Source organism: Erpetoichthys calabaricus, chromosome 3 (assembly GCF_900747795.2).
Source record: "Erpetoichthys calabaricus chromosome 3, fErpCal1.3, whole genome shotgun sequence".
Classification (NCBI taxonomy): Eukaryota; Metazoa; Chordata; class Cladistia; order Polypteriformes; family Polypteridae; genus Erpetoichthys; species Erpetoichthys calabaricus.
In genome coordinates this window covers 247,958,487-247,971,292 of record NC_041396.2, presented here as the reverse complement: position 1 = coordinate 247,971,292, position 12,806 = coordinate 247,958,487, and the positions used below count along the sequence as shown (strand labels likewise).

At 38.7% G+C, this 12,806-nt stretch overlaps 1 protein-coding gene across 2 annotated transcripts in view; it reads right to left on the bottom strand.

Moving 5' to 3' along the window:
* The window catches only part of LOC114648746 (arrestin red cell), a 109,294-nt gene that overhangs the window by 63,131 nt on the left and 33,357 nt on the right, over positions 1–12,806 (bottom strand). Inside the window, exons 2-3 of one of the 2 annotated variants that reach the window (XM_028797963.2) lie at positions 10,783–10,813; positions 9,522–9,582 (exon numbers count right to left, since the gene is read on the bottom strand). In XM_028797963.2, the coding sequence (XP_028653796.1) occupies positions 9,522–9,582; positions 10,783–10,813 (92 nt within the window). Of the gene's footprint in view, positions 1–9,521; positions 9,583–10,316; positions 10,552–10,782; positions 10,814–12,806 lie in introns of those variants that run through there. The other variant, XM_051924155.1, reaches the window with a different exon arrangement.

The following is a 12,806-nucleotide window of genomic DNA, read 5'->3' as shown; positions in this document are numbered from 1 at the left end:
TGCATGAGGTTTGATTCCTGTATCTCAAATAATCTATGGGACAGGTTAATCAGAGATTGGCTCAGCATGATTGGTTTCAGAGGCGTGTTTGTTGAAGTTTGACTGCTGGGTGATGGGTAAGTGTTGCATTGAGGGCAGGTCAATGCCTCATACACAATGCTGCTGAGACAGGCACAAGGCTCTTTGTGACAAAAACAGTGGATACAGTAAACCGAGAGCCACAAATCCCTGTGCAGCATAAAGAAAGACCTCCTCATTAGGTTTACCTGGCGACAGCAAGTTGCTTCTTGATTAACTGAAGAGTTTGGACTGTTACAAGAGTAAAAGACCTCAACAAATCATGTACTCCCATACTTTTAGTGTCTGTTCACTGGTGGAAACGTATTGTAAAGGATGCACCTCCTGGTGTTGAAAGAGAAGACCTCCACTGTGTCAAAACCCATCCAAGTTCCAGACACTTTTCAAAATAATCTAACCTGAGAAAACAAAGCTCTGCTGATATTAGCCAAGGAAGACTTTCATTCAACATCTCTCTAGTCTCACTCACATGACTGTCAGCAATTGTACAAAGGACAACATAATGCATTGTGTGTACTTTACCCTTCAATCTTTTGGCTTTGTTAACAAATATGTCAAACTGTGAACTTCTGAGAAATACGGTGGGTCTTGACCTACAAAAATACACAGGTTTGGCTTTACTGGGACTGTTCGCTTTGCTTTGCTAACACTTGTACTCAACCTAACAATGGACTAGTAAAATCCTGGAAGAGCCTGTATGTGAAACAGGGGTTAATTCCATGAGAAGAACAGGTCATGAAACACTTATTACAAGCCATTTTTGCACAAATGTGCTTTAACCAATCTTTGTGTTTTGTACAAAATACATTACAGCACAAATATAGTGTCATATTACCATATTTATCTTCTGTGTGAAGTGCTGCATTGCTGCACATTTTTCACATATTTCTGTGCTTTAGTGCTCAAATTTTGTAATGTGTCTTTCTACTTTGAGGTTTCTTTTACATTTTTGTTCTCCTGTTCAGGTTCACTGACATAGTAAACATAGTGTACATAGTAAAATGAAATTTTTATTTGTATATCTCGTTATTTACTATAACAACAAAAACACACACACAAAAATATTTAGCATGCAAAATACTGCACTGTCAGTATGCACAATTATATATGCTATTTACTGCCTTTGCTAGTATTTGTTTATATATTGGTGGCACGGTGGCGCAATGTTGGCGCTGCTGCCTTGCAGAAAGTAGACCAGGGTTCAGGTCCAGGGTCATCCCTGCGTGGAGTTTGCATGTTCTCCCCATGTCTACGTGGGTTTCCTCCCACAGTCCAAAGATATGCAGCTTAGGTAAATTGGCGATCCTAAATTGGCCTCGTGTGTGGTTGGGATTTGTGTGCGTTTGAACTGCGATGAACTGGTGCCCTGTCTATAGTTTGTTTCTGCCTTGCACCCTATGCTAGCTGGGATGGGCTCCAACAGACCCCCACGACCTTGTTCAGGACTATGAGGGTTGGAAAATGACTGGTGACTGACTGTTTACATATTTAGTAACCTAGAGAGAAGCATTCAGTTTCTATTGGCATATGCTATCACCAAAAACAAGCTCTTAAAAAAACCCTTTTAAAAAAGAAGAAAAAAAATGTACAGGGTAGCAGCGTGGAGTGGGTCACAGAGAGATTTCTAAATCCATGAGCTCCACTAAACCCGTTGGTGTCACTCTGTCTCTCTATCTCAACTCGAATGTGGTCTGTGTTTGTAACTCCACTGTCACAAGACTACAGGCCAAAAATGGCAGGTATAAACCACTGCTCACAAATAAAAGCCAAGAGTACAAATCTGATGTTGACCAAGTCAAAAGCGAACCTTCTCTGCCTAAATGGGTTCCATTATGTGTAAAGAAATGCTTATATTGCCTTCCACAATGAGAATTTCAAACCAATAGTCCAGGAGTGCTAGTAGGATCATAGTTTAGTGATGCTTTACTGCATCAGAGCTTGAATAATAATCCAGCATGGAATCAAACAAATATTCTGGTTTTTATTAGACAGGATTCCTAAAGAGACTATCAGGCTATTTGTTCGTAAGCTGACGCTAAATCAGAATGGTGGGAGTGTTGGGGGAACATGACCTTGTCAAAGGTTACACTAAAACCTTATTTAAAAGCTGTGAAATTACTTGAAATAACCAGTTCATGCTTGAAAATTCACAAATGCCAGAATTAAGGTCCTTCCACGAGGACATAAGAGCTATAATCTTCATCGGTGGCTAATCAATAAACATAGGAAAAATTCAGGTTATAGTTAATGCTGCAAAAGGTAGCACATAGAAACCACACTGGTCACTGAATATTGCAGCATTTTCTTCAGGATAGAAATAAGTGTACAATTTTTGCATTTGTTTACTCAAGATCTACATTGCCCAATATTAGGTAATGGTTGGGAATTACATTTCATTCAGTCATTTTCTGAGACTACTTATTCAAATACAGCATCACAGGGAGCCAAGCTTTAATTCACTTTTCTTACCTGCTTTTTCTTGGTCAAGATTACAAATAATGGGAGACTACCCTTGTTTGTCATTATGCTTATAGCTATGGGTGTTAGGTAGGAATCAGCCTTTCACGGGGTGTTATTTTCATTGCAGGGTACACTCAAGCAATCAAACAGGGCCAATCAACCTATTCTGTCTGATACCATTCACTGTGAAAAATGTGCTGGACAATCAGATAGGAGAATATTTATGGCATTGTAGGTGTAATTTAAAGTGCACCTTAATGATATGTTAATCCATTTATAATCCCTTTGTTGCCATTACATTTATCAAGTAAATTAAGCAAAGCATTAAAGATTATGCAGATTTCAATTTCCATTAGTGTGATCTCTGCAGTGTGCCTCTTTAAACCTACCAAAAGAGCATAAAACCAATGAATCACCGCTACTGCCCTCTTAACGAGTAATAAGAGAAGCAACTGAGCAATATAATTTATAAAATATCACCTATAATTAAACTAGCTGCAGATTAGTTTAACTTAGTAAAATCCTTGGTCAATCATTTACTTTTAATTGGGACATGATCTACTGTTATTACAATGCTTAGAAGTCTTACCTTAATAAAGTGTAACAATGGTGCTATTATAAATGCAGATATTGTCCATGATTAAATTAATTCATCTTGCTTGATGACATGCATATACATAACAAGGTGCATTTCATACTACTGTTACTTCTGCCCCAAACTGCTTATCCCGAGATTCAAATGCACAGCTTGGCGGCCCACTGGTTGTCACTGATGCTTCAAAAGTTAAGGGTCTTAGATTTGAATTTCTAACATGGAGCAGTTCTACCCATGTCTAACTGGTATTTCCTTGCACATCCCTACAAGTACTTATATTAAATTAACTGGTCACTTTAAAATTTACCCAGTGTGAGCAAGTGCAGGTGTGCTCGTGATTATACCTGCAGTGGTGTGGCTCCATGTGTAGAACTGGTTCCCACTGTTGCCTGCATAGACATACAGTAGGCTCCCTGTAACGTTAATAGATGCTTCTACTTACAAAACCTGAAAAGCAAGTTTTCCTCCAGTTGAGCCAAAGTAACCTTTTTTAAAGGAATACTCAACCTAAAAACAGTAATTTTTAAAACCGGTTTGTCACCACCATTTGTAGTGATGGCAACAAGAGGTAGGAAAATGGGAATGAACAATAGGGAGTGGGAGAAGTCGGGTCTTCAATTCAAAAGCTTAGCAACATTTGCATAAGCTTCATTGTCATGCATGAGAAGACTTGCTAGAAATTGTTTACCTAAAAATATTTTAGCAGAAATACAAGTTTTGGGCTTTGTGAGCTTATGAATGGATAGCTGTAATTAATATTGCACTGTACAAAACAAAGTCATTTGAGATTTTTCTATTGATTTTTAAATATTGTTTCCTGTTGCTCAAAGTGGGTCCCCATTAAATCAAGAAATTTGTTAGCTCCCATCTCCAAAAACATGGAATTTAAAAAAAGTATTAATTTTTGGGAAGAGTACTCATGTAAATTCACATGGCTATTCTAGCTTTTGACTACGGGTGCTAACTTGTAACACCATTGAGGCTCTTACACTGGACACACATTCATTTGAAGTGCAAATATTCACTGATTAAACCTGGCCATTAAGACATTTTTCCAAGCAATGGTAGCTAAAGAGTTGAGGAACTTATTTTTGATACTGTAATACATGTAATATAAATTTAAATTTTTAATTTAAAATTTTTACTCATATTATGTAATCACTAGCATTTTATCAGCCAAAAATGAAGGCCTCATCCACTTGAAGAATCAATTCAGAGCTACAATTTAAAATATATAAACAATAAATATAGTTAATTGTATATTTTACCATACATTAGCATTGTGCCAAAGTCTTCATCCACCCAAGAAAATTATTTTATTTTGAAAGATAATTACCAGTAAGTGATTATTTGCTGGGGGAAGCGTCACGTAACACTGCTAAAATAAAATGTTTTTCTAAAACTTACTGGTATCTTGTGATATGGCTATAAGATCTCAGGTTTGGTTCCCAGGCGTCTCTTTGAGACACCCTAACCATTCCTTGTATTTGTTAAATTTGATCAACAGTATGTAAAGGTCACTTCCTTAAGGGATAAAAGGAAATCCAGCATAGCGCTGGCTCAGCAGCTGGCAGAGTTATCTGGCACTGAAGTGCACACTTTGACTCTACAAAGAAGTTTTAAAAGAAACGATTCTTGCAGAAATGCAATACGCACAATAGTCAACAGTATGCTAAAGATTATAAAGTATGAAGCATCAACCAGTGCAAAAAAACCTCAGGGAGTTATACATCTTAATTTTAAAATTTAACAAAAACAAAAAAAAAAAAAAAAACACATTCAACAAGTGTACTGATGCTTTTCTGTGTAGTACAGTAGTGGACCCGTCATATTCTTGGTTGCATTTCAGCTAACTGTGTACAGATTCTGGTCAATATCAACTGCTCAGAATAAATACATTTTGATTAATAGTGTTGAACTTTGAGAAAGCGACCTATTGCCAAAAAAGTCACCTCTGAGCAAGATAGCATTCTTCAACACACAACAACAAGCCCAATAGAGACTTACTTGAAGCAGAAGCCTGCAGAAGAAGCAATAGCAGCATTAGGGTGGCCACCTAAGAGCATGACTTGAACATAACTGAAGTTGGATTAGAAATGGAAAAAAAAAAGACCCAAAGACAAAATGTATAGCAAATCCTGCAAGAAAGTTCAATAAATTTAAAATTTAACTAAATGAAAAAAGTATACAACAGCATATCGAAGTGAATTGGTACAGTTTTGAATCCGAAGAGAAGCCATAGAAAAAAGTGGCTTGTTTTAAAACCATTAGGACATTATGGTGACTTGTTATTACACAAATGTTTATTTGTTTTTATTCCGGTGTTTTACAGTGTTTTTGTAAGCAAATGGACACTGCCCAGAAAACTAGCTTTAAAAGAAATGTTCTTAGGTAGCATAAAACTTTTTGCATAGTATCATATATATAATTCAGGTTTAGGTTTACAGTGAGATTCTTGCTTGCATGACTCCCAAGAAGAACAGTGACACAAGTTTAAAAACAAAGAAATAAATGATGCCTTCCCCATTCTCTGCACTGCTTTACAATCCTGGGCTCAGCGATTGCTATACCAGAATGTTCAGCAGCCACTGAGAACAGAAGTTTATAAGGACAGATGGAGAAATGGAAGCTTTCCACAGATGTCTCAAGAAGTAAAGACACTGGGGATCTTTCTTGACACTAGCTAAAATGTGCTGTGAACTTGTAACCTTAAGGGTGAGACTGTTACACTGGCACCGCTATGTCAGCAGGCAACACCTTGCTTCTGTAAGCCATTTAATTTTTGTTGGCAAACAGGCCTATGATGATGGACTCATCAGTAAAATGAAATGATGGAGCTGGAACCATGTTTAGTCACACTGTCATAGGTGAACTTAGGATAGTATTTAGCAGGTCCATGGCGCAAAAAAAGGTGGCATATTTTTAATAAATAAATTAATAAATGGCCGGCTCGATCTCCGTGGGTGTGCATGCTCGCACAGCTGTGGTAGGTTGGTGAAGTAATTGAGGCGAGACACACCTGCACTTGAGGGTGCTGTCTGTCTCAATTACTTTATTGGCTTACTGCAGTTTGTGAATGAGGCGTTGTGCCCACAGAGGCAGATTCAGTAAAGACGGGGTAGTAAGGAAGGGTAAAATTAGCCCAGCCAGCAAGAGAAAGATGAGCACGATGAGCAAGAGTCAGAGGTTAAATGTAGAGAAGACAGAAACATGTAGAGAGACCAAGAGTGCTCATGCTGCAGGGAGTGAGAGGCAGGTAGTCAGGATTGAGCTACATGGCTGCATAATCCTGAAGCTGAAGAAAGTGCACTCCTCATGAGTGACTGCCAGGTTAGTAGGAGTGGCCTAATTGACAGCGTCTCCCACAAATGCAGAGTGTGAGTGGCTTGACGGGTTGCCCCACAGGCAGAGATAGAAGGGCAGCAGGGAACAGAGCCAGTATATGAAGGTTGACTACACCTGTTGGTTGGCGTCTCCTCCTCCTGCGAGGTCTGAACAGGATAAAGGGGAAAAAGAACCAGGTTTAAAAGGGCAGAATTTGGGGCTCAAATTTTTGTGGATCGTCTCTGGTTTTAACCTCTGATTTTAATGGATTGTTTATGTTTTTAACCTTCACCTTATTTTTATTGGATTATTTGTTTATTGAACATTTTTTTTTTACCAGTGCACTATTTATTGGGACACTGATTTGTTTTTAAAAGTTTCAATAAAAGCACAGGAGCACTTATACACAAACCCCTTGCTATATGTATGTTGTGTCCTCATCCGCTGGCTCATCCTTGGGTACATTATCAGTAGTAGCAGGTTCAAGTGGCTCCCTGTAAGGACATGGTAGCACCGTTACAAGCCCCAAGTTGAAGAGTTTGGTTTTCAGCTTTAAAAGATATAACAGCATTAAATGTTCAGCTGTAATCTATAAAGTTGAAGTTTATTACCTAAATGTGAGAGTACTGTGTGGACTTCAATGGATGTGGCATTCCACCAACCCTCCCCCCAAGGACAGGTTGTATAATATGCAAACCGTAGATGGTCCAGATTTTCTGAAATTCTCTATTTTATGTGTTCTAGTACCAGTCTCTGGATGCTCTTCATCCATGTTTGAGTTTGCGCCACCAGTCTGTAATCATTCTGAAAGTCCAGTTTTATTTTTATAGGCACTAAGAGTAATGTTGTTCTTTTTGCAAATGGACAAATACCACAGATTATCTCAGTGAAATGTTAAAGGCATTATTGAAGACACTAGCTAAGTGGTCACTACAGGTTTTTAAAATGCACCCTGAAATTCCATTAGGATCAGATAACTTACAGATATTGATCTTGTTTAAAACTTCATCATTCTCCAAAATGGTGAAGAATAAATGAAAAAAAAAGTTGCAGGCAACTTGTTATCACAACAGGATACATTGAAGAAATTAATTTCACCTGGGAACGAAAATGTGGATGAGATTGAATTAGGTTTAACTTTAGTGTCTGTATGCATCTGTAGTCCCCATCAAAGTTTACACGAATCATTACTACTGCTGTTCTTGGACTTCACTTTATTCCTTTATTGATGTTTATTTATCCACTTTATTTGCGTCTTCTGAGTTTGTACCATCATTACATGCATGTTTCCATATTGCCATCTTAAGTGCATTGCTGTGTGGCTTCAGTAAAGGTAAATAATATGCAACAAATACGTTAAACTTTTGCTTAAACAAATTTTCCTAAGAAGCGATATTTTTATGTAAATATTGTTTGTTACAAGATCTTATTGAGGGTAAAAAATGTCATTAATATGCTTTGACTATATTTCCTTTGCATCAACAACAGTGTAAATTTCAATAAGGACATACTTCTTACAAAAATAAAATTACTCATTAGATTCTTTAAAGGGTATTATACCAGGACTTGTGAGAAAAAATGTAAAACATTTTTTATTCCAGTTACTAATAATTATTACAAAGAAGGTGATTTTGTGTTACTGATCTGGCTTCAAGAAGAGAGAGTTCTGACACCTGAAGCAATCTCTGTTTTTCATCTCACATATTGATACTGGTGTGTGAGGTACTAAAGTTTTTGTTCAAGGATCTGCTACAGTATGTTATAAACTCTCTTTTTGCATTATTTATTCTCCCCTCCATCATTTATAAAGCCCACTTAATCCGACTCAAGACTGTGGTGGCTGCAGCCTGTCCTAGCCACATTAGATGCAAAACAGAATTCAACATGGGATCTACTTCTAGCCTTTTAGAGTCCAAGCTTACACTGAGGCAATTTAAATTCACCAATTAAATGTCATACAACTGTCTGAGATGGTGAAGGTAAACCCTCTCAGACATGAGTAGAATGTGCAGACTTGAAAAATGTAGCACCTGGGCTGGGGTTTGAACCCATAAAAAAAGGAAGTTATCATGCCACCTACTAAAATTACTGCCGCTCAAATTATTGGAAAATGATAACATTTCTTTGGTTTCATATTCTACCCAACTATACCATAATAAAAAGGATACAAGTTTATATACATAAAGGAAAGAAAAACTTGAAACATATAATGCTTCTCAGGAAAGGAGATCCTTTATAAATCAGCTTCTCCATTTTGTACAATTGATGGATTCCAAAATCAGATCCAAACAGGCCATTAACTGTTTTATCTTATATTATTTTTACAATGTTACTTTTATTCTAGTTCTGGTACACTTTCTTGTTGACTGGTTTTACTTCCCTACTGACCTTTTAAAAAGGCAGAACAATACACTTAATTAAAATAATTTTTCAAAGTTACTCCTGAAAACAATAAAGCTGAAAAAGCATGGTCATGATCCTAAGACATTATTTGTGCCTGTTCCAAATGTCACTCTCAACTTTAACAGCAAGGGGGTAGTCAAAACTGATAGTTACTCTGACTTGATATAATTTAGTCATTATAATAGCCATTCTTGTAAAACAAAAATATGAATGTTTGGAATAGCTCCTTAGTGCACACAGAAGGTGATCACACGATACCACATTTCAATAACAGAATTATTAATGTTCAATATTGTCCCTTCAACTACGTTCCTTATTACATTGTTACCTCAAAACTAAAATCCACAAAGAGATAAACTGTGAACATCTAAAGAAATGTGTGCTGCAAACAGCACTGAGCCAGGATGGAGTCTATTAGGATTTGCTGGGCCTGACATATTAATTGGGAGAACACCGGTGTCCACAGAGACTGCATTTCCTACCACCCTTGTTTCTATAGAAGCACCAGTTCCTGTATCCAATACACAGTTAGGTCACAGGGGATCCAGCTAATGACTTTGTTTTGAATTTTTTTTTCTAAGATAAAACATTGACCTGGGAATAATTATGTAATGGTCAAATGCATGTGTAACTTTAAATATCAGATACAGCAAAAACTCACCAACAGGATCTACATGATCTAGATGATCCACAAAGTCCCTTTTGCCAAGGTACACAGTGAGCTGATGGAGAAAAAAAAAAACAACAACAGTAGAAAAATGTGAATGCAGGGCAACTAAGAGAACATAAAACCTTTTCCATGCAAATCTAGGGAAAGGGACAAGGAAATGATTGTCATGTATCTACCAAGTATTTAAAGATATGAAAAGAGTAAAAGGGGCCAAAGGTAAGCTAAAGTGAAAAAGATGCACATTAAGCAGGTGAAGTACTTATGGGCAGGACAAACAGAGTTACATAAGATAGGTGGATGAAGATGAAGATCTATGTAATTATTACACAGAATCATTTTACTTTGTCGTCATTACACAAGAATATCTATGAAAAGCAGGAATAACATGGTGTGGGATTGAATAATCAGGATGGCCACAGAAACTTCAGATTAGACTACCTAGAAGTGAAAGAGCAGACTGTGAGGAGAAGTTAAACAGTATCATCCTGAAACAGGAAGAAAATATATAACAAACTCTCTCTGAATTAAGGAGAACCATTTCAGGTAAGGAAGGAAATGAAATAAAGATGAATAAGCAATAATTAGTCTAATATCTGTTCAGTCATTTAATGCCAGGCTCTAGGAATGTAAATGGTTCCAACAATAAAGCATGCATTCATTTGAATAAGAAAAAAAGATGCAGAGAGAAACCAAGGTAGACAAGAGTTTCCACCACAAGAAACTGGCCATCTTTTGGAAGAATATAGTTCTCCCAGCTAAACTACCAATATAAAACAACCGACTGACCCTCAGGTGTTCTACTCCTTTCTTGAAGACACGACGTTTACTAGAAGGTACATCTAAAAACACATCGTCCACAGACAAAGATTCCATTATGAGCAGAGGCTGAAGGATTACAGAGACGAGGACTTATGATGCATGGCAACACGAAGAGTTAAAGGACAACAGCAGAAAGCAAGAAAAGGCAGAATAAGCACATGTGGTCTGGCACTGCTCCTATCTGGTGAACTGGCAGAGATGTAATAAAGAGATGGATGAAGCAAACGAAGGCTCAACAGATAATGCAGTAGGGGAGGGTGAGCAAAACAGAGAGAGAAGTCCCCCGAGAGCAAGTGCTGGCTGACAACTTACTGCTTTGCAGGATCTGGGAGGAGCCCAAGACGAGGAGACAAGGTGGAGGCAGTAGTTTACAGAACAAAGACCACACCATTTCACATAAAAATCACACGTGACTCAGGAGATGGATGCTTACCTTACAGTTGGGACTGGATTTCTTGAAGACTCTGTGAAGACAAAGAACAAGTAGTCAGTCTAAACCACAATATGAGAGGTCAGCACCAGAAACAACAATTCTACCTGCCTGGGACTTTTAACCAAATAATCATAACTCATGTGCAGCTCATGTGGTCCTGGGGGGATACCAAGCAGTGAAGTTCTTTTGCACACTAATGGCACATTCAACCACTCAACCTCCTCCCACATGCACCACGTTTGGTTGCTACGGCAGCAAAAGAGTTCTTTGGTTACTATGGTAATGCAAAAAAAAAAAAAGACTGCATACAGGGAAAAAAATGATATATACAGTATATATATTCACACACACACATTTACACATATGTATACATATATATGTTTGAAATGTGCTGGGCCTCAAGTAACCTTTAGATTCCTCTCAATGCCTCCGGATAGAGCAGCATTGCAATGCTGATGTACTCACACTGCAGCACTGAGAAAGCACAACAACTGCAAAGTGGTCATGTCCTGTGGGATTCTATAGTGTACAAGCAGCAGGAGTTTTGAAGATGATTGATCTGCATCAACTAGGGAGCCACTTGGGGAATCTGAAGGCAACATTATAACAGGTGTTATTAGGGAGGCCAGACACAGCACACAGGCTATGATGGCCACCTCCCAATTTGCTTGCTCTTCTCACACATACAGATGAACCTTGTTACTTTGCTCACATGCTTGGAGTTACAAACAACACCTTCCTTCCTGGTGTAAAGGAGAAACTGGGATGCCCAGCAAGCAGTGGAACAGGCACACACTTTACTTATGGCTCTCCTGATGGGAGTAGCCTTGCATTAATCCATTTTTCGCAATTGACAGCAAAGTGCAGCTCCACTGACTTACCTCCATCAAGTGCTATTTGCTACTTTACTCAGCTCTTTATCGCCTGCTCTCAAATAGAATGATTTGCTAGCATTTGCCTTTCTTGTCTGGTTGCCGTTCTTTCTTCTGCCCTATCTCCGACTCTCTAAGTAGCACTCTCTGCCATTTCAAGTCCAGAGAAAATCCGACATATAGGCAGAAAATTCTATATTACTGTTCCACTCCACTCTATAAATCATACCTTTAAAAAGTTTACTCATTTATCTGGGTAGACAGCATAGCCCTGGTCCTGCCACTCCCCAAATCGGGGTAAGAAAACTGAGCTTTTAAACTGGAAAAAAGTGCTTCTCTGTTTTGACAGGGCAGGTCATGTATTCGCCACATCCTGCCACTTCGTGTCTTTGCAGAGGCACTTCCTGCCATGTGGGGGCAGCCAGCGGATATCCCAGCCACAGCAGAGATAAGCGAGTGAGAAAGGAAGCAGAAAGCACTCTCCCACCCAGGGTCTCACCCCATAACCCTCAGGAAACAAGTTGTGAGAGGATACACTTGGACAGTGGCATGTCTTACTACACTGAAGCCCTCTCAGTCTCTCCTGCAGAGAGAACCGTATAGGGTGACCTTGAGGAAGTTCCACAACTGGCACAGAAGCAGCTGAGATTTACTTTTTCAATCACTCCCCAGTGTGCACTTTGGCTGTACAAATCAGGATGCATAGTGCCAGAGGAACAGCGAGCAACAGAGGAGCTGGAGTAGCACCTCTCCGCCTGCAAGTACAAGGGAGAGTACAGTGCAGTCACCCTACAAACAAAAGGTAGTGGCTCTATCATTTTACAAGTAGGAGAAGATGCAATGTCTCCAGGACTTACAGCAAAGTGGGAGGCTATAGACTTTGTCCTTCACTGATTGGGAAAGGATTTAGTGCATTATTACTTAGTGAGCTGGAGGGGATATAGTGCCACATGCATCTCTGCAGATGTGACAGTGCCCAGTGAGAACAGGATATTGCTCCTGGTTTCCCACAAGCTGGAGAGGAAACAGTATGTATCACCAAACCTGAGGCAAAGAATATGGCACCTGTTATTCACCAAGCAAAAAAAGGCTAAAGTGCTTTTCACCCAGTGAACAGTGCAACCAACAGTCACATTCCTGAAGCCCTGAATT